The sequence below is a fragment of the Miscanthus floridulus genome, chromosome 11, assembly GCF_019320115.1.
Source record: "Miscanthus floridulus cultivar M001 chromosome 11, ASM1932011v1, whole genome shotgun sequence".
Lineage (NCBI taxonomy): Eukaryota > Viridiplantae > Streptophyta > Magnoliopsida > Poales > Poaceae > Miscanthus > Miscanthus floridulus.
Window position 1 is genome coordinate 59,600,677 of NC_089590.1, and position 18,275 is coordinate 59,618,951.

At 43.9% G+C, this 18,275-nt stretch overlaps 2 protein-coding genes across 4 annotated transcripts; one reads left to right on the plus strand and one right to left on the minus strand.

Moving 5' to 3' along the window:
• The first annotated feature begins 396 nt into the window (after positions 1-396).
• On the plus strand, positions 397-2,000 carry LOC136492032 (protein VAPYRIN-like). The gene is made up of 2 exons (XM_066488190.1): positions 397-419; positions 1,556-2,000. Exons 1-2 carry the CDS (start codon positions 397-399, stop codon positions 1,998-2,000), a joined length of 468 nt encoding a protein of 155 aa, XP_066344287.1.
• Positions 2,001-2,880: 880 nt separating this feature from the next.
• Positions 2,881-5,791, minus strand: LOC136494601 (uncharacterized). Of its 3 annotated transcripts, XM_066490761.1 has the most exons (8): positions 5,609-5,791; positions 5,232-5,379; positions 5,010-5,125; positions 4,601-4,692; positions 4,231-4,252; positions 3,968-4,109; positions 3,247-3,315; positions 2,881-3,171 (listed from the first exon to the last, which is right to left on the minus strand). In XM_066490761.1, exons 2-7 carry the CDS (start codon positions 5,374-5,376, stop codon positions 3,308-3,310), a joined length of 525 nt encoding a protein of 174 aa, XP_066346858.1. In that variant the 5' UTR covers positions 5,377-5,379; positions 5,609-5,791; the 3' UTR covers positions 2,881-3,171; positions 3,247-3,307. The 3 variants fall into 3 exon arrangements, with proteins under 3 accessions (XP_066346858.1, XP_066346860.1, XP_066346859.1); XM_066490763.1 differs by lacking the exons at positions 2,881-3,171; positions 3,247-3,315 and having other exon boundaries at positions 3,974-4,156; XM_066490762.1 differs by lacking the exons at positions 2,881-3,171; positions 3,247-3,315 and having other exon boundaries at positions 3,974-4,161.
• Between the last annotated feature and the right edge of the window lie 12,484 nt (positions 5,792-18,275).

Here is an 18,275-nt window from a genome sequence, read left to right on the forward strand (position 1 = left end):
ACTGGCACCGGCACACCCGCCGAAGCCTGTCGCGCTCGCCGGAGCCGTGGAAGGGCGGCGGAGCCTGGGTCACACCTGCTGGAGTCGGGGAAGGGCGGCGCGCCAGATCCTAACTGCAGCGCCTTCATTGGAGGATGAGCCTGAGCCATGGCCGAGCGCACAACATGGCCGAGCGTATATGACGTGGCTCAAGAGCAAATCACGGCGTACGGATCGCTGAGATCATGGAGCCGCCTCGGTGCACGACCACCATGCTGGGCTTGGGCGTCGGCGTCCTCAAGCAGCGCGATGGGCGACAACGGCCTAGAGAGGAGCAGGAAACGCGTGACATTCTAGGACCTGGAGCCTATGCGCGAGGACGTCGAGGCGGCATAGGTCGGCGACGCACGACTGGCAATGGCGATGGTGTCGAGCATCCGGTTGGAGCGCAGCATCTCTATGACTCCCGTCGTGTCCTAGACGGGTTCGTGGTCAACCCTGAGCGCCGGCACCACATACTGTGGGGACGACGCCGACGAGGCTCGACTTCGAGGCGCACCACACCGTCGAGGGCGTGGGACTCTCTGTGTCTACGACTGCGGTGAAGACGACAAGCACGGGGCGAGCACTGCGCATCGTTGTGGACGGCAGCACGGCGCACCGCGGCGTGGCCGAGCTCATCCCCTTCCCTGGCTACGTGATGATGGTTGAAGGTTGAAGGAGAATATAACTTGTGGGGCCTGCATGTCAGTGATGGGGAGGGAGAGGGGGAAGAATAGAGAAACAAGGGGCAGGAGTGGTCATTTTACCTGAGGCTGCTGACTCAGATTTAAGTTAGACTGTGGCGCTGGTGTGCCACATAAGCAAAAATGGCAAATGTGTATCGATTTTCTCTCTCTGCTGCTAAAACCGTATCGTCAAATCCTTAGAATGCTATCTGAGAAGTCGTCATCCATTATAATGGTAAAAAGTTAAATATCCCCCAGACTCCGCGGTTGTGGGCCGCTCGATGGGTATCCTTTGGGGGGGGGGGAAGTCTGTGGCTCTGTTTAGTTCTTTAGGCGCTCCTAAAATTTCTGTCACATCGAATGTTTGGACACATGTATGGAGTATTAAATACAGACTAAATATAAAACTAATTGCACAACTTGCGACTAATTTGCAAGACGAATCTTTTAGGCCTAATTAGTCCATGATTTGACAACGTGGTGCTACAATAAACATGTGCTAATGACAGATTAATTAGGCTTAAAAAATCGTCTCACAAATTAGCCTCCATCTATGTAATTGATTTTGTAATTAATCTATATTTAATGCTCCTTATTAGTATTTAAACATTTGATGTGACATGAATTTTAGGAGCGACTAAAGAAACAAACACCCCTGTATTACCTCCCTCAACTTTCCGGAAAGTTCGTTTTTCCTCCCTGAACTCTAAAAACGGGCAAAACACATCTCTTAACTTTTAAAACCGTTCATCTTACCTCCCTGACCCTGTTATAAACAGTTTTGAAGGCGGGTTTGTCTTTTTCTTTTTTATTTATTTTGGCTAATTCTTTGAATAATCATAAAATAGAAAATATAATTTTATTGGGCAACGTCGAGGCCTTCCGGCCCTCGTATTCGCCGGCACCAACGTGAAGCTGAGCAACAAGCGCGGCGAGACGGCTATTGGACTGGCGCAGCAGAGCAAGAAGAGGGACCTCTTCGAGCAGGCCATGCTCGAGTTTGCACTGGAGAAGGGCATGCCTGGAGGCTTCTACGCGCTTCACTGTGCCTCCCGGCGTGGGGACACCGCGGCGTCGCGGCACCTCGCCAGCACGGGCTGCGACGTCAATATCCCCGACGGCGACGGCTACACCCCGCTGATGCTCGCGGCAAGGGAAGGGCACGCGGGCGTGTGCGAGCTTCTCATCTCCTACGGCGCTCGCTGTGACCTCCGGACGCCGTGCGGCGAGACGGCGCTCTCCCTGGCGCGAGCAGCGCTGCCACGGCGGGCTTCAACAAGGCCGAGGATGTGATCATGGATGAGCTGGGCCGGCAGACGGTCCTCCAGAGCGCGCACGTCAGGAAGCACACCAAGGGCGGGCGCGGGAGGCCTCATGGCAAGTCGCTGCGCATGGTCGCTGCGGCGGGCGTGCTCCGGTGGGGCGGGTCGAGCCGGCGTAACGTGATCTGCCGGGAGGCCGAGGTCGGTGGCAGCTCGGCGTTCCAGCGGCACAGGCAGAGGAAGGGAGACGCGTATGAGCCGGGGCTGTTCCGCGTGGTGACTACGACAGGGAGGGAGGTGCACTTCGTGTACCAGGGCGGCGAGGAGGCTGCGGAGCTGTGGGTGAGGGGCATCAGGGCCGTGACCAGGGCGGCATTTGGCAAGAGAGGCAAGGAGTGAGTGACTCGTGGCTGCTTCTCTCCGTTAGGCTCTGTAGGTTTGCAGTGAGGGCGTGTTTGTAAAGAGTTGTAGCGGGTGTAGAGCCGTAGAGGGGCTGTGTGGTTTGGTGTGGTGTGCAGCTGCGCTGGTCTTCAGCTCGAAGGGTTTGGCTTGCCATGATGGATTTTGGTTCAGGGGCAACGGGTTGTGTTGTGTGTATATAGCCTGGATGTTGTCTCGGCTAAGTTGCTTTAGCTAACTGGCTTGTAGCGCGTTTCTATCTGAATCATAATTCTCCTTTGAGAAACTTCGCCATTTGAGTTCATTATGAGTTCTGGATTCTGACACGAAGCAAAAGAGAAAAACACTTCCTGGGGAAGCTCAAAAACAGCTATGCCTTTGGCACCACTTGCAACTTATTGTGTTAAATAGAAACAGGAAATGAGAAACAATTTTTGTTTAAGTAGAAGCTGAGAATAATTAGTGCCAACCACGTATATCAAACTGAACTTAGTTTCTTCGTTCTGCAAGTTTAAATCAAAGACCGCGCGACTGGAAATTACGTCACCACCAGCTAACCTGTCCTGGTCATCTCACTGTTCTGAACTGCTACCAGTATAGTTAGAATGGGGCAATAAAATTTATATCCTCTACTCAGCTGCCAAATCGCAGCTGCTCAACATTGTTGGAATGTAAGCAAAACGCAACTAGTAAATGAAACATAACTCATCGACCAGAACACTTCAGCTTCCGCTGATTTCCTTTTCCTTAGCCTTGCACATATCATCTGCTGACTTTACGAGCTTCTTTGTCAATTCTTCAATCTGGCGGAAACTTAACAGGATAAGTATTCATTGGCAGGCAACATACTTATTTTTAGCACTGTTTCAGATACTCACCTCCTTCTCAATCCTCTTTACATCATCCTTGGGCATACTAGATGCAGATTTCTTTATTGTATCAAGTGCCTGGACAAACATGGCAAAGTTTACTATGCTACATAAATACATAACGCCAATAACAGCCTAGAGCATTGGAGTTGATGGAACTGAAATCCAGTAGTACTCAAAAGTCCTAGGCTCCAAGCAACTCTAGTTTAGTGGAAGATTTTGAACATAATAAATTTAGCTTTGAGAGCCAGGTACTAGGCCAAGTGAGATGGCAAAAGTACTTAAGCACACCAGTGAACATTACCCACAATAGGAAGGCTCGTCACTAAACATATCAACAATGCTTCTACATAGACCAATTTATTAATCTTCACCTCTGATAAAGCCCTGTTCGCTTGAACTTATCAGCCTGGCTTATCAGCGTTTTTCTCTCACAACAAATCAGCGAACAGTACTTTTCAGCCTGGCTTTTCAGCGAAGATTGAATGAGCTCAACCACAAATTAGTTTTCTTACTCATAATGTTACTAAGTGACCAGATAACAACTTGTCAAACTTGCTGCAAGTGAACTCTGCCCCCAATGCATAATAAACTCTAGAAAAATAGACACACTCAAGTATCACATAGTCACCAAAAATATTTCTCCTAAATTCCAAGTGTCAAACTAATGTTTAATTTAAAACTTGAATCAACTTAAACTGAGGAATAAGGCATATGATTGTCGTAATACTTTGTTTAAAATCCTCTGCTGATTTACAGCGTGTTCGGCTGGTCAGCTTCCGCTGGTTGGCTGGCCTTTTTTCCAGCCGGAGCAGTGTTTTCCTCTCACCAAATTCCAGCATGAACAGTATTTTCCAGCTGCTACAGTAGCACTTTAATGCCAGCCGAACACTCTCTTAGTAACAACCTTGCACAGTGCCTATACTCAGGCACCGAAAAAATATGTTAGTTGTTTCCATACAAATGAATTAGTATTAAGTCGGCAAATCTTACCTGTATATTCTCCTTCGTCAACCTAGGCATGCATAATAAAACAAAATTAGCAGAAGGAAGCAAATTTAAGAGTGTAGTTACTGACTTATGTAAACTAAGTTATTGCAGCTGCCTCTCCGTAAATATTAAATGGAATGAACCTCAAGTTTGTAGACCATGCAATTAACTCATTGAATCAGCAATAATATTATATTATAAAAGCCGTTGAGTAAAAAAATCATTTCACCCTCGCAAGCAGGTGCCTGAAAATTTATTGTCTAGAAAGTAGAAACCACTGGTAAATGTAAAACATGACAATACATACATACCAACTATTGAAATACCAGATACTCTGTAAATTATAACCATCAACATTAAAGGAAACACTTACGGAGGGATAGCTGCAATAATCCTATTCCCATCAGGTGTTGGATTAATGCCCAATGGTGATGAGACAATAGCATGCTCAATAGACTTCATGGACTGTAGAGCAACATATTAGAAATGATTCAAAGGGAGCCTAAAAGCAGAAGCCCAATTACACCTCATACTGCTATGCTATTTAAGTCCAAGGCAAAAGGTAACAAACACATTAACATGAAATTTGTTGTTTAGGCCTATAACAGAAACTTGTGATAAAAACAACACCAAACATATCTTCTGTGTATCATGTATTAGATTTTCAGGAAATTTGACTTGATCCTCCGGCAAACAAATTATTGATACAAAAACTGCATCTACTTGACAACAAAATCTACCAGCTTCAGCTAGTAAAATTTAAGGAAAGAGACGCTTCTTACAGTAGGATCATAAGGCATCACTGATAGGGTATGTGCATCCAAGATAGAAACAACGGCAATGCGATTCAATGCAACTTTAACACCTGCATTCTCCACCATGATATGGTCAAGCATGCCTGCAGAAACAGATGTATTTTTATCCTTAGCCGAAGAAACTGCACTGATCAACAAAAGGAAAATAAGAATATTATGGCAAAGGGAAAGTCAGCGATATAAGGTTACCAGGAGTAGCTCTTCCAGTCCGTAGTTTGCTCAGCTCTCGTGACAGCGCGATCACTGCAGCATCCATTTGTGCAGTGGCAGCTGATTTGACAGTTGGTCCAATGTCAGGAACAGCTTGAACAGTGTCACATCGATGATCGATCATCCTCTACACAGCCACAAACAAAGAAAATGTGATTGGTCCATCAAAGGCAATGCTTCCATAACCATCCTTCTTTTCACATCGACAGTCGTAACTCGTAAGACCCTGACGTATCCATTTACTTGTATCAAATCAGGGACCTCATAAGTACTAGTAACACACAACAGGAACTGAGCTGCCATTTCAGTATTTCACATTATCTAACCATCCAAGGAGGGGCGGGTGCGCAACTTACTCGATTTGTTCCCCTTCGCGAAGCCTCTTCGGTTCTCGAAGACGAAGAGCCGCGCTGGAGCGAATTCCCCGGCGCCCGCAAGGGATCCCCCGGCTGGGAGGCGGTGCACGGTGGTGGAAGCGGAGGAGGCAGCCGCGGCGCCGAAGGTGCGGGCAGCGAGGGCCGCACCTCGGCGAAGGAGGAGGGCCATAAGGGCAGGGGTTGGGGGTGCCTCTGAGGCTGGTCTATAGAAGGCTCAGGTGGTCAGTCAGGTTTCCTGTCAGCGGAATTATTTACATATTTACCATTGTTACAATGTGAGTTATAAAAAAAATATCATATTAATAACTCATGTGTCAGTGATACAGTGTAAGATATTATCTATAATAATAGTAAATATGTAAATATCCCCCTATCAGCTACGCCGGCTAGCGGCAATGACGGCGACAGCGGCGGCGAGGGAAACAGAACAAAGAGGGGTTTTGCAAACTTGTCCCGTTTTCCGTGGGGTTTTACCCGTTTGCGGCCGAAACGAGAATGGACGCTTTGTTGTTGTATAAGTTGGGCCGTGTGTTCACGGTCTATCGAAATGGGCTTTAGCAACCCAAAATTCCAAGGGTTCATTTATTTTGCCCTTTTACAAGCACGGTTTTGGTGGGAATGTTACTGTTTCCTTGAGATGTCTCGTATCGTATGGTTTATATTTTGGCATAGAGTGTCTGATATTTTTTAAAAACCTTTGTACCATTTATATAACTAAAAACATTTTTGCTATGACGTCGAAGAAAACTTCAAAGATGGAGTTCCGGACTTTCATGGACCTAGAGCGACTCCAACAACTTACTATTCTTGAATTTGTATAGAAAAAGTAGGCTCCAACAAATATACTATCCGACTTTATAAAACAGGAAGCTAGCTATCCCTTGATTTTCGGTGGCCATTTATAGCCTAACATGAGCTCTCGCTATGTGGCTTTGTAAATTAGCAAGGTTGTTGTGAATCTTTTTTTATAAGTTTTCTATTTTACAAAATGACTAAACAATATAATTTAGGTACTAATTTTAGCTCATGACTCCAAGATCAAAGCGATGTTAAATAAATTCTGCATCGACATGGTCAAACTATTTGATTTTTTCCTCCAAAATAAATCCATGCATTGCACAAAAATTCATGTGCCAGCGTGGAGTTGTTGCGCAGAGTTTGGATCACCGTCGAGCGTGTACAACCAAGGACCGCAGAGTTTTGAGAAACCATGCTGAATTTGCCGTCCGTGCTCATTCTAGAGGATTGGAGTATATCATTTTTGGAGGTAAAAAAAGGGAGTATATCATTTTTGGAGGTAAAAAAAGGACTGGACTTTGGAGGCTGATCCCGTAACTGCACGCCGCCAACCAATTTGAGAAACACGCTCCAACGGAACAGGGAAAGAAAACACGCAAATCTAATGATGCCAATGAAATGTAGCCGATCGCACGGCACGACCTCGATCAGCCTCATTATAGCGGAGAATTTGATCAGAGGCCGCAACGGCGACATGCTATGCCATGACCGTGGACCGCAGTCACCATCACACACAACGCGCTGGCACAGGCCGTGCCGCCGTGCATCACTGCGCGCTGTGCCAGAGCAAACCGCCCGGGCTTCCTCTGCGTGTTGCCCTTGCCCAGGCTCAGCCCGCCCGTGCCTTCTTCAAGGCTGCGGCGCGAGCACGATGCCGATGCCGATGCGGCAGACGCATCAGAGAAGTAGTTTTTGTTAGGTTGATCTCTACCAATTTAGTCTAACGGTTTATTGGGCCCTTGACTCGCGCTCTGATCGGGGGCTCACAGCCACTCTCCTAGCTGGTGGGCTCCCGTTGCGCAGCGCTATCTAAAGGAGGTGGGGGCTAGGGTTCGAGCCATGAGGTTGATCACAGCTACTAGCCCCACCGAGGTTCCTAACCCTAGGCCGATCTAGAGGGAGCGCTGTGAGCGATGAAAAGCTCCACCGGCCTTCACCACCGTCCCTGAACCGCGCCACCACCACGATGCTACCTCTACTCCGACACTAGAGGTGCGTTGCGCCGCACCATGGCTAGGTACATCATCAAGTTTCTAATCTAAGTTATATTTTTAACCACTGATCTACGCCTATATGGTCCAAAAACTCTATCAATGGTATCGGAGCCAAGTTAGGTTGTAGATCTAGCCCGGGGTAGTATCAGTTTTGAGCATTTACAAGGAGATGAACGAATCGAGTCGAATCGGGTTGAAACCTCAACCCTAGCCCAAACCCTAAGCGAGAAAAGAAAGAGGGTCGGCGAGACTTACTTTTCCCACCTACTGCTCGCCACCGCTTGGCGTCGGATGGCGCCGTGCGGGAAGTACAAGCCAAGCCACCGCACGGCGCTACTTCGCCGGTGCACAGGATAGGGCTCAGGGCACCGCCTCATGGCCGCTCGACGGTGGCGCGTTAACCCTCGGGCGAGCACGCACGCTAGCGAGAGGCCTCACGGCGGCGCCATCTTCCTCCCTCGACCGTGGGCCACTTCATGAGATCTCACTCGTTCCATCCGGGGATAGAACAGAAGGAAGGAGGAGCGAGAAAAGAAGAGGAGGAAGGGGAGCCGGACTTGCTCCGACGGTTGTCTTCCTCACCATCACCGACGGCCACCACGGCTAGTTCGAGTCTAGGGTAGAAAGGTGAAACAAATTAGAAGGAGCTCAAAGATTTCCAAGTTTTTCCCAAACCCTAACCCTAGATCACAGAACAGAGAGGAGGAAGGGACCTACCTGGGTTCTTTCCTCGCCGTTGCGACCGTCGTCGCATGGGAAGAAGGACCCGCCACCACATCCTCGGCACGCGGGAAGACGGCCGAGCCGAGCTCGTCGCCATGTGCGTGAGCCCCGACCGAGGGCAACGCTACAAGCCTACTCGATGGCGGCGCGCTCACCGTCGGGCGAACGCACACGCCGGCAACACTACAAGCCTTCTCTTCTCTGGCAGCCTTGGGTCGCCGTCGCTGCTGCGCCGCGCGCTGAGCACTGAGGATAGAAGAGGGAGGGAGAACGAATGAGTTAGGATTTTAGGGGAGCGGCTGGGTCGCGGTTTTTGTTCCGCCAAGGAGTGTGGATGGCTGTTTGTTCGAGATCAATGGCTCAGATTGCACGGGCCAGATTTGGCCTAGGCAGGGAAGGAGATTCCTAGCCCAGGGCCAGGTTGCGGCATGGGCACGGGGGAGCGGGCACGCGTGTCGTGTTAGGCTGCCGCAGGGCCACGAGCGCGGGCGCGTGGGCAGTGTTTCGCTGCTGGGCCGCGTACTGTTTCAATGGGCTAGGCAAAAAGAACAGTAGATACTGAGTCATGTTTATTCATTTTCATAAGCAAATTTTGATTATTTTTTGTCTAGTTTAAATCTATGTTAAAATTTGAATCAATAGGATAATTTTTTTTCAGAGAGTAGATGAGTACAGTGAAATACTTTTGAAAAGTAGATAAAGAATTTTCTCATGTTTCCGCTGCAAAGTTTAATATTGATTATCTTCCAATTAAATTCAAATCAACAAGAGAATTTAATTCGAATAGCAGTTACATTTAGTAAATTATGATTATGTTTATCCTCTAATTAAATTAGAACCAATGAGAAAATTTAAATTACAGGAGTAGTCCAATTTGTTTATGTTAGATTATGGTATTATTATTTTTTGACCAACGTTGATGATAACAATATTATAATGAATTTAAGTTTGAAGTTTAAATCTCTGGTAAATCTTACACCAACATGGTTAATTTTTCAGAGAGTAGATAAGGACCAAGAAATGCTCCTAAACTAAAAGAATGTATTTTATTATCAAGTTTCTGCTGCAATGATATTGATTATCTTCTAATTAAGTTTAAACCAACGGAAGAATTTAATTTTGAAGAGTAGTTATATGTATTTTAAGTTGATTTATGAGTTTTATGCATTAATTCTATTTTCTGTCCAACGGTGATGTAGAATTGATGCAGAAGCACCTTGTTTATTTAACCAACAAAATCGTTCGCCTGCATGTGAATGGGCAGCAATGTTGGGCTATGTGAATGAAAAGACTTGAGTCAAGCCAGTTCAGGACTTTTTTGTTAGTTTATTAATTTTCTGGTTAAATTGGAACCAACAGGAAGATTTAATTAGAAAATGAAGTATATGTGAATATTTTTATGATAAGAGTTGTAATAAGTAACATGCATGTCTAATTTGACCAACGTTGGATTAAGCATGCGTATTTGTATATAGATTTATCCCGCAAGGGGAGAAGTTTAGCATAGTACTTATGCTAGTCCATCCTGCATGGCGGGAGAAGTTTTGTGATAACTCATATATTTTTGTATCTCGCATAACGAGAGAAGTTTGGATAGCTCTTATGCTATCCTAGTATTGACCATGCCATAATAGAAATACATGGTTATGGTCAACACTAACCAAAAGATAAGAAAAGATGGAAGTGTGACTTGCAAAAGCACCGCTCATAAAAGACCTCGTTGAGTTTTTAAAGTGAAATGGGAACAGTGTACTCCTATACAGATCAAGAAATAACTTTATTTGCATGACATAATCATGTGAATGAAGTAAGTCATAAGTGTCTCCTCGTTCACAGTTTTTCTGAATAGTTCTCGAAATTATGGCAGTAAAGTTCATGCCATATTTCGAGGGAGAGAATTATGAGATGAATTAAGAGTAAGAATTAAGATCAATTAAGAAAATACTCTTCATTAAGAGTGAGATAAAGATGTTGATGAATGTGTACTCTTCATTAAGAGTGAGATGAAGTTTTTGATGAATGTGACCGTCGGTCATAACAATGATACCCCTAAGCAGAGAAACAACTAAATTCCTGGATTTTTTAAAGTTCCGAGAGAAAGATAGCGTAGTCACCATCAAAGATATTAAGGCGGTGCTTAAAGCTCCATATAAGGTTTTAATAGTTTAAACCTAAATAAGAAATTTGAAGATACACTATCTTTATAAAAGATGGGATGATCTGGGGGAGCACGGTATGTAGAGACCTATGACTTAAAGAGAAGCGGGACTGCGTGCCCATTTTAGTTATTCAAAACAATGAATTTTTCGATACCTGTTGATGTTGTATGACTTATACAACACCTATTGTTGGCTCTTTGAAGAAGATGAATAATGTAAACAAGGATCTTATGATACATAAGCCTATAGAATCAATTGTCTCTTGGCAATGAAGAGCAACAACAGCCCCACATGAAAGTGCCAGTAGCTGAGGTCCCAGAAGGTCTTAAAGAATTAGTAAACTAGTTTTCTGATTACTATGAAGTCTATGTTAGTGAAGAAATTCAAATAGAGGGTGATCCCACCTCATTTGAAGAAGCCATGAGAAGCGTTTACTCATTTGAATGGCAAGAAGCTATTGAAGTTGAAATGAATTCGATGAATACCAACGATGTTTGGGACTTAGAAGAAATTCCTAATGAAGCCAAAACAGTAGGCTGTGAAAGGGTTTACAAGACAAAATGTGACTCAAAGGGAATGTGGAAAGATATAAAGCATGACTTATAGCAAAAGGCTTTACGCAAAGAGAATGAATAGATTATGATGAGAGTTTTCTCTCCAGTCTCATGCAAGGATTCTTTTAGAATCATAATGGTGTTATTGACACATTATAATTTAGAGTTACATCAGATGGATGTAAAGACAGGCATTCCTCAATGGGGATTTATATGAAAATGTTTACATGGCACAACCCAAAAGTTTTATCGTGAAAGCAAAAGAACATATGGGGTGTGTAAGAAAAATGGACCCTAGGCTCATTTACTTTGGATTTTGGTGTTTGATGACCAACACAACCAAATTGGACTAAAGAATTTGCAAGTAATTATTTTGTAGTTCAATAGTATGCAAGATATGACTTGGACGAAGGTGACATGGTGATCCGATGATTAACACCATAAGCAAGACCCTAGAAGCACAATAGAAGACCCAAGATATTAAGCAAAGTCCAAGCACAAAGATAGGAACAAAGTCAGACGTAAGATCGTGAAGAAACGAGATCACAGAGGTGACCAGACGCTGGCGAAAAGCGACTGGACGATCTGATCAAGAGGCTCAGCAACACCAGACGTCAGCAGCAGCGACCAGACCTGATGACTGAAAGTGACCGGACACACTGATGGTACTATTCATCATCATCGGCAACTCATTCAGTACTTACCGGACGCTGGTGGAAAATCGACCGGACGCTGGACTACAACGTCCAATCGAGTAGAGAGAGGTTCTAGAGCGGCAAAATTATGACCGGACACTGGCAACATCCGATCAGTTGATCGTGGCTCTAATGATTGGGATGACCAGACGTGTTAGGTCTAGACAAAAGCAGCATCCGGTCAGTAGCAGAAAAGTGGGATTTCGTCCCCAACAGCTACTTTCTCAGTGGGGCTTATAAATAGACCCCCCAACTGGCCAAATGAGTAGCGTGGAGCTAAGGAAACATACCTAGGGTGTTGATACACCATTTTAGTGATCTCCACATGCATAGTTCTTAGTGATTCATTAGGTGATTAGCATAGGTGCTTTGCGAAGTGCTTAGGTTGATTAGACCACCGCTTATGCGCTTGCTCTAGGTTTAGGCCTAGTGTTTAGTGAGGTTTGCATACCTCTTACTACTTGGTGCTTGTGCACACCATTGTTGTACATCGGAGGAGCTTGTAGTCCTGTGAGATCACACCAACCGCATTTTGTGGTGTGGCCGCCATCGTGTACCGGAGGGAACAAGGCCTGTGGCGTTTTGGTCGGAAGCTTGATAGTGAAGACAGCGGGGAGCATCCGGGAGAGGCTTACCGGAAGGCACGTCAGAGACCCACTTATGCATGGGGAAGGCCTAAGGCTATCCACGGAGTTACCCGACTGGGAGCTTAGCCCTTGCGAGGGATTCCTTGTGAGAGGCTCCAATGAGGACTAGGGGAACCTTGCACGCTTCTCGATACCTCGATAAAAATACCAGAGTCGTCGACGGAAGTTTGCATATCTCTACCTTGCTCTTTAGCTTCCGTATTTACATTATTTGTATTACTCCTTTTGTGGTAGAGATAGCAACACACTAGCAAAACCGTAGTTGCACATCTAGATAGTTTATCTTTTACATAGGTTTTGCTAAGGGTAGAAAAAGAGGCTATAGTTTATAAGTTGAATTTTAAGTTGCCTCATTCACCCCCCTCTTAGGCGTCAAGGTTGAAAGATCCTAATGGCTAGAGGGAGGGTGAATAGCCTATTAAAAATTTCTACAACAACACCTAACAAACCAGTTAGACAAATATGAGGTGAAGCGAGTATTGCGCTAACCTACTAAAAATACAAGCCACCTACCATAATTCTAGTTTCTATAGTCTCTATCCACACAATGGCTATGTCACTACACTAAGTTAGTGTGCTCTCAAAAGCTAACTAAAGAGCCACACTAACCAAACTAACAAGCTCTCACAACTAGATACACTAAAGAGCTTAATAACTAGTTTGCGGTAATGTAAAGAGAGAAAGCAAGATGATTATACCGTCGAGTCGAGGAATGAACCAATCAATCACAAGAATGAATAGCAATGAATATCAATCACCTCAGAATCAAATGATGAACACAATGATTTTTTACCGAGTTCACTTGCTTGCCGGTAAGCTACTCCTCGTTGTGGCGATTTACTCACTTGGAGGTTCACGCGCTAATTGGCATCACACGCCAAACCCTCAATAGGGTGCCGTACAACCAACACAAGATGAGGATCACATAAGTCATGAGCACTTTACTAGAATACCTTTTGGCTCTCTGTCGGGGAAAGGTCAAGAACCCCTTACAATCACCACGATCAGAGCTGAAGACAATCACCAACCTCTGCTCGATGATCCTTACTGCTCCAAGCAGTCTAGGTGGCAGCAACCACCAAGAGTAATAAGCGAATCCCATAGCGAAACACGAACACCAAGTGCCTCTAAATGCAAACACTCAAGCAATGCACTTGGATTCACTCCCAATCTCACAAAGATGATGAATCAATGATGGAGATAAGTGAGAGGGCTTTGGCTAAGCTCACAAGGTTGCTATGTCAATACAAATGGCCAAGAGAGTGAGCTAGAGCTGGCAATGGGGCTTAAATAGAAGCCTCCACGAAATAGAGCCATTGTACCCCTTCACTGAGCACTGCTCGGGGTGACCGAACGCTGGACCCCAGCGTCCGGTCGCACGATGCACACCACATGGCCCCTGCTTCAAATGCTGACCGTCTAATCTCAATGGTCATTAGTGCACTTAAGTTGTGACCGGATATGCTGGTCGAAGTGACCGGACGCACCAACACTAGCGTCCGGTCACTTCTAGTAAGCTTCCAGAGGTGGAAATTCACGACCGGACATGTTCGATCACTCACTGTCTTCTCTGTGCGCTACCACATCAGCGGGACCGGACACAGTCAGCCAGTGTCCAGTCATGAAGTGACCCAGCGTTCGGTCAAAGACCGACGCCAGCGTCTTTATTGCTTCCACTAACCGGACGCTCCGGTCCAGTAGAGACCAGCGTTCGGTGCACTCTATGAAACCCTATCTTTTCTGTACAGGGCATCGGTAGCACTGTTAGACTGTCCGCACTCCACTAGTGAAGTTTCTTACCCTTGCTCCCAAGTGTTAAACACAATGTGTATCACCTTTGTGCATGTGTGTTAGCATATTTTCACAAATATTTTCAAGGGTGTTAGCACTCCACTAGATCCTAAATGCATATGCAATGAGTTAGAGCATCTAGTGGCACTTTGATAACCGCATTTCAATATGAGTTTCACCCCCTCTTAATAGTACGACTATCGAACCTAAATGTGATCATACTCGCTAAGTGTCTTGATCATCGAAACAAATTGGCTCCTTCCACATCTACCTTTGTCTTGAGCCTTTTGTTTTTCTCTTTCTTCTTTTCAGAATCTTCATTTGCTTCAACACTTAGAATATGCTACCTATCTCATGATCACTTTGATAAACTAGGTTAGCACTTAGGGTTTCATCAATTTACCAAAACTAAACTAGAGCTTTCAACGGTCCCCTTCAAGTGGTATCAGAGCCGGTTGGTTCAATTTAGACCTTTGGCTTAACCGACGTTGAGCCGACGCTATTTAGAGTGGTTGGGATAGATACCTCTAGGCCTCCGCACTTTGACGGCACTAACTTCCCTTACTATAAAGCTAGAATGGCTTGTCATCTTGAGATGGTTGATTTGGGTGTTTGGAGAGTCACTCGTGACAGGATAAAACCCATTAAGAATCTCGATAAACCCACAAAGAGTGAAGAAAAGGAAATTTATTTTAATGCTAGAGCTCAAAATTGCTTTTTGAATCTTTTATCATGGATGTGTTTAACCAAGTGTTCACTTTAAATATGGCACATGAAATTTGGTTAAAACTCCAAGAGCTCCATGATGGCATAACTAATATCCGTGAGCAAAAACATTATCTAGCTAAACAAAATTATGATTCCTTTGAAATGAATGATGATGAGCTTGTTCGTGATATGTATTCTCCTTTGAATCTAATTATCAATGAGCTTCATTCAATAGGATTAACAAAGCTAGATGATGCAGGCATCATGAGGAAGACCATCTCTGTGCTACCACAAAAGAAATATTCAAGCATCATCACCATACTTCACAATATGGAGGACTTGAGCATCATGACCCCCGCCATTGTCATTGGCAAGATAGTGGCATTTGAAATATCATGCAAGATGGGTCAAGAAGAAGCCTCTTCATCAAGCAAAGGCAAAGCTCTCACATGTAGTGAGAAAAAGAAGATGAAGGGCAAATGAGTTGAGACAAGCTCAAGCTCCTTAAGTGAAGATGAAGAAGAAGATGAGGATGATGAGGATGATAATGAAGGTTCAAGTGATGATGACCAATCTTTCTCCTCTACCTCTGACCTTGATGAAGAATTAATCAAACTTATCAACAAGGTGGAGAGGATGATCCAAAGGCTCAATGTCAGGGGTGTGCCCATCCAAATTCAAGACCTCATTTTCACCAATCAAAGAAATAAGCAAAGGAATAGAGGATGCTTTGGATGCAGCGAGTTGGGACACTTTGTGGAAATTTGTCCAAACAAGCCCACACCCAAGACAAAGAAGAAGGCATGCAAGGACAAAGCCCACACAACAATAAGGTCATGGGATGCTTCTTCAAGTGAAGAAGAACACCATCACAAGAGGCGAGGCCATAAGCACTCATCATCAAGCTCTTCTCATGTGTGCCTTATGGCATGAGGTAACGGAAGCTCATCCTCTAGTGAGAGTGATAGTGATGATGAAATACCTTCTTATGATAAAATTGTTCAACAAAATCTTAACTATGCTAAAGTTTGCACTAGTCAACAAAAGAAGCTTGAAAAATTAAAAGAAAATCTAGATAGTTCACAAGATGCATATAAAACTTTGCTTGAACATTATGAGACATTTGCTAATCTCAATATTGAACTATCTACTAAAATTGAGCAACTTGAGGTTAGTGCAACAACAAATGCATGCACAATCAATGATGAGCAACTTGTAAAGAAAAATGAAAAATTAAAAGAAAAGTTAGCTAGCTCATAAGATGCTTATAAAAGTTTGCTTGCTAAAATGGAAACCATGTGCAAACATTATGATGAGCTAACTAATAAAGTTGCTAATCTTGAAGCCATCGGAACAACCCTCACTAAGGCGCCTAAAAAGAAAAGTTCTATCTTTAACATGTCCAAAAAGGATGCCTCTACTTCTTGTAATGATTTATGTTTAGACTCACCCTTGTGCAACCAAGTTTGTGTTGAGAAAATTGTTGTAGATACATGCACACAAGAGGTTGCAAAGGAGAATGAGCAACTCAAGCAAGAAGTGGCTCGCCTCACCAAGGACTTGACTTAAGTGAAAGGCAAGGAAAAGCAAGCCCAACTTCATCAAGATAACACCATCAAGGGAGTGAAGAACCTTGATGAAGGACAAACCATGGTTTGCTACATGTGCCACAAGGAAGGCCACAAAGTCCTATGAGTGCAAGGTGAAGAATGTGGGAGGAGCAAAGAAGAAAGAGAAAAAGCAAACAAGCAAGCTCTCCAACACCTACACCAACAAGGTGGACAAGAAGGCCTCCACACCTTATCTCTTGAAGAAGAAAAAAATGACAAGGTGGTGGCCATCAAGGTGAACAAGCAAGCCAACAATGGGATCAAACGCTTTTGGGGGCCAAAGGAAATCATTTCTAATATGAAGAGCACCAAGAAGGTTTGGATTCTAGAAGGGAAGTGAGAAGTCTGATGGACTTTAGGGAATTTGGAGACTTGGCAAAGTATGGGTGCATTTCATGGGGTGCATCATTATGGACAAAGTCATTGCTAAGCGGCCCCTTCCCATGTTAGGTAACTAGATGTAATTTCTTTCAATTTGTATTTCCTACAAGTGGTATTACTTACAATTGGTATCTTTTAGCATCTAGTTACTTTTCATGCCTAGGTTTGTATTTGCATGCTTATATCTTTTGTTATGCATACACTAGGTATATCTTATGGCAGGCTTGCTCGGTTTTACTTCTAACCCTTGGAGCAAACCTACATGGTTTAAATTGTTTAGGAGCATGGCACATAGCTTGTCTAGCAATTGTTCATCTAATATGTGCCAAAGTACAAATTGTAGGTAATTTCTCCCGAATATCACCTTTGAAAATGATTCTCACATTCATGTGATGTCATCTTTCAAATGGTATTTATTGATTCTTAAATCAATGTGCATGTCTCCTACAAGTATTCCATACTTGTGTGCACAAATTTAGGGGGAGATTACTCTACAAGTTGGATGCTTTAAGACTAACACCTTTTTAAGCTTATCATGTGTGCAGTAGTCTCATTGCAAGGAAAATGGAGTCCCCGGAGTTAAACATCATACTTCAAATATCCACTACCTATTGCAAGTGGTAGAAATCAAATTGGTTTCCACATGTGGCATTTCTAAACCGATATCATCATGTTGATTTCACTTTGATATTTACATGCTTTTTTCATGCATTATATAGATTAAACTCCATTGAGCAATAATTTGCTAATTATGCATAAACTTCATTCTCTATCATCTGTATGCATATATTTAGGGGGAGCTTAGTCTATGTAATGTGAGAGTCAAATTTTGTGACCTATTCCACTCCATATACAAAGGATCACAAAGTTTGACCCTCTCTTGTGCTACTAATGTCTTCCTTTTTGGTGTTTGATTCCAAAGGGGGAGAATTTGTGGACCAAAAGCAAGCCCTGATAATAATGAGGATAGTGGATTATGGATTAGTCTATGTAATGGAGAAAATTTGTAGGTCCAAAAGCAAGTCTTAAATCCATAAATACCACATGGGGACATTTGCAAGGGCAAGATAAGTTTTTAAGTGGTATCTTTTAGCATCATATAACCTTGCCCTTTGCATTGTATCCTAGCAAGTAGATAGTTTTTAAAATTCCAAATTTTTATTTGCTTGCTTTGGTTGTGTTGTCATCAATCACCAAAAAGGGGGAGATTGTAAGGAAAATGGACCCTAGGCCCATTTATTTTGGATTTTAGTGTTTGATGACCAACACAACCAAATTGGACTAATGAATTTGCAAGTGATTGTTTTGTAGTTCAATAGGATGCAAGACGTGACTTGAACAAAGGCGACATTGTGATCCGATGATC

Bases quoted from the DNA above. Each gene is read 5' to 3' on its own strand.
- LOC136492032 (XM_066488190.1), top strand. From the start codon at position 397: ATGGCGATGGTGTCGAGCATCCG. The intron at 420-1,555 runs GTTGGAGCGCAG...ATCATAAAATAG, and splicing joins GCGATGGTGTCGAGCATCCG to AAAATATAATTTTATTGGGC.
- LOC136494601 (XM_066490761.1), bottom strand. From the start codon at position 5,376: ATGATCGATCATCGATGTGACACTGTTCAAGCTGTTCCTGACATTGGA. The intron at 5,126-5,231 runs GTAACCTTATAT...CTGTTTCTGCAG, and splicing joins GACTGGAAGAGCTACTCCTG to GCATGCTTGACCATATCATG. The intron at 4,693-5,009 runs GTAAGAAGCGTC...GTTGCTCTACAG, and splicing joins TGATGCCTTATGATCCTACT to TCCATGAAGTCTATTGAGCA.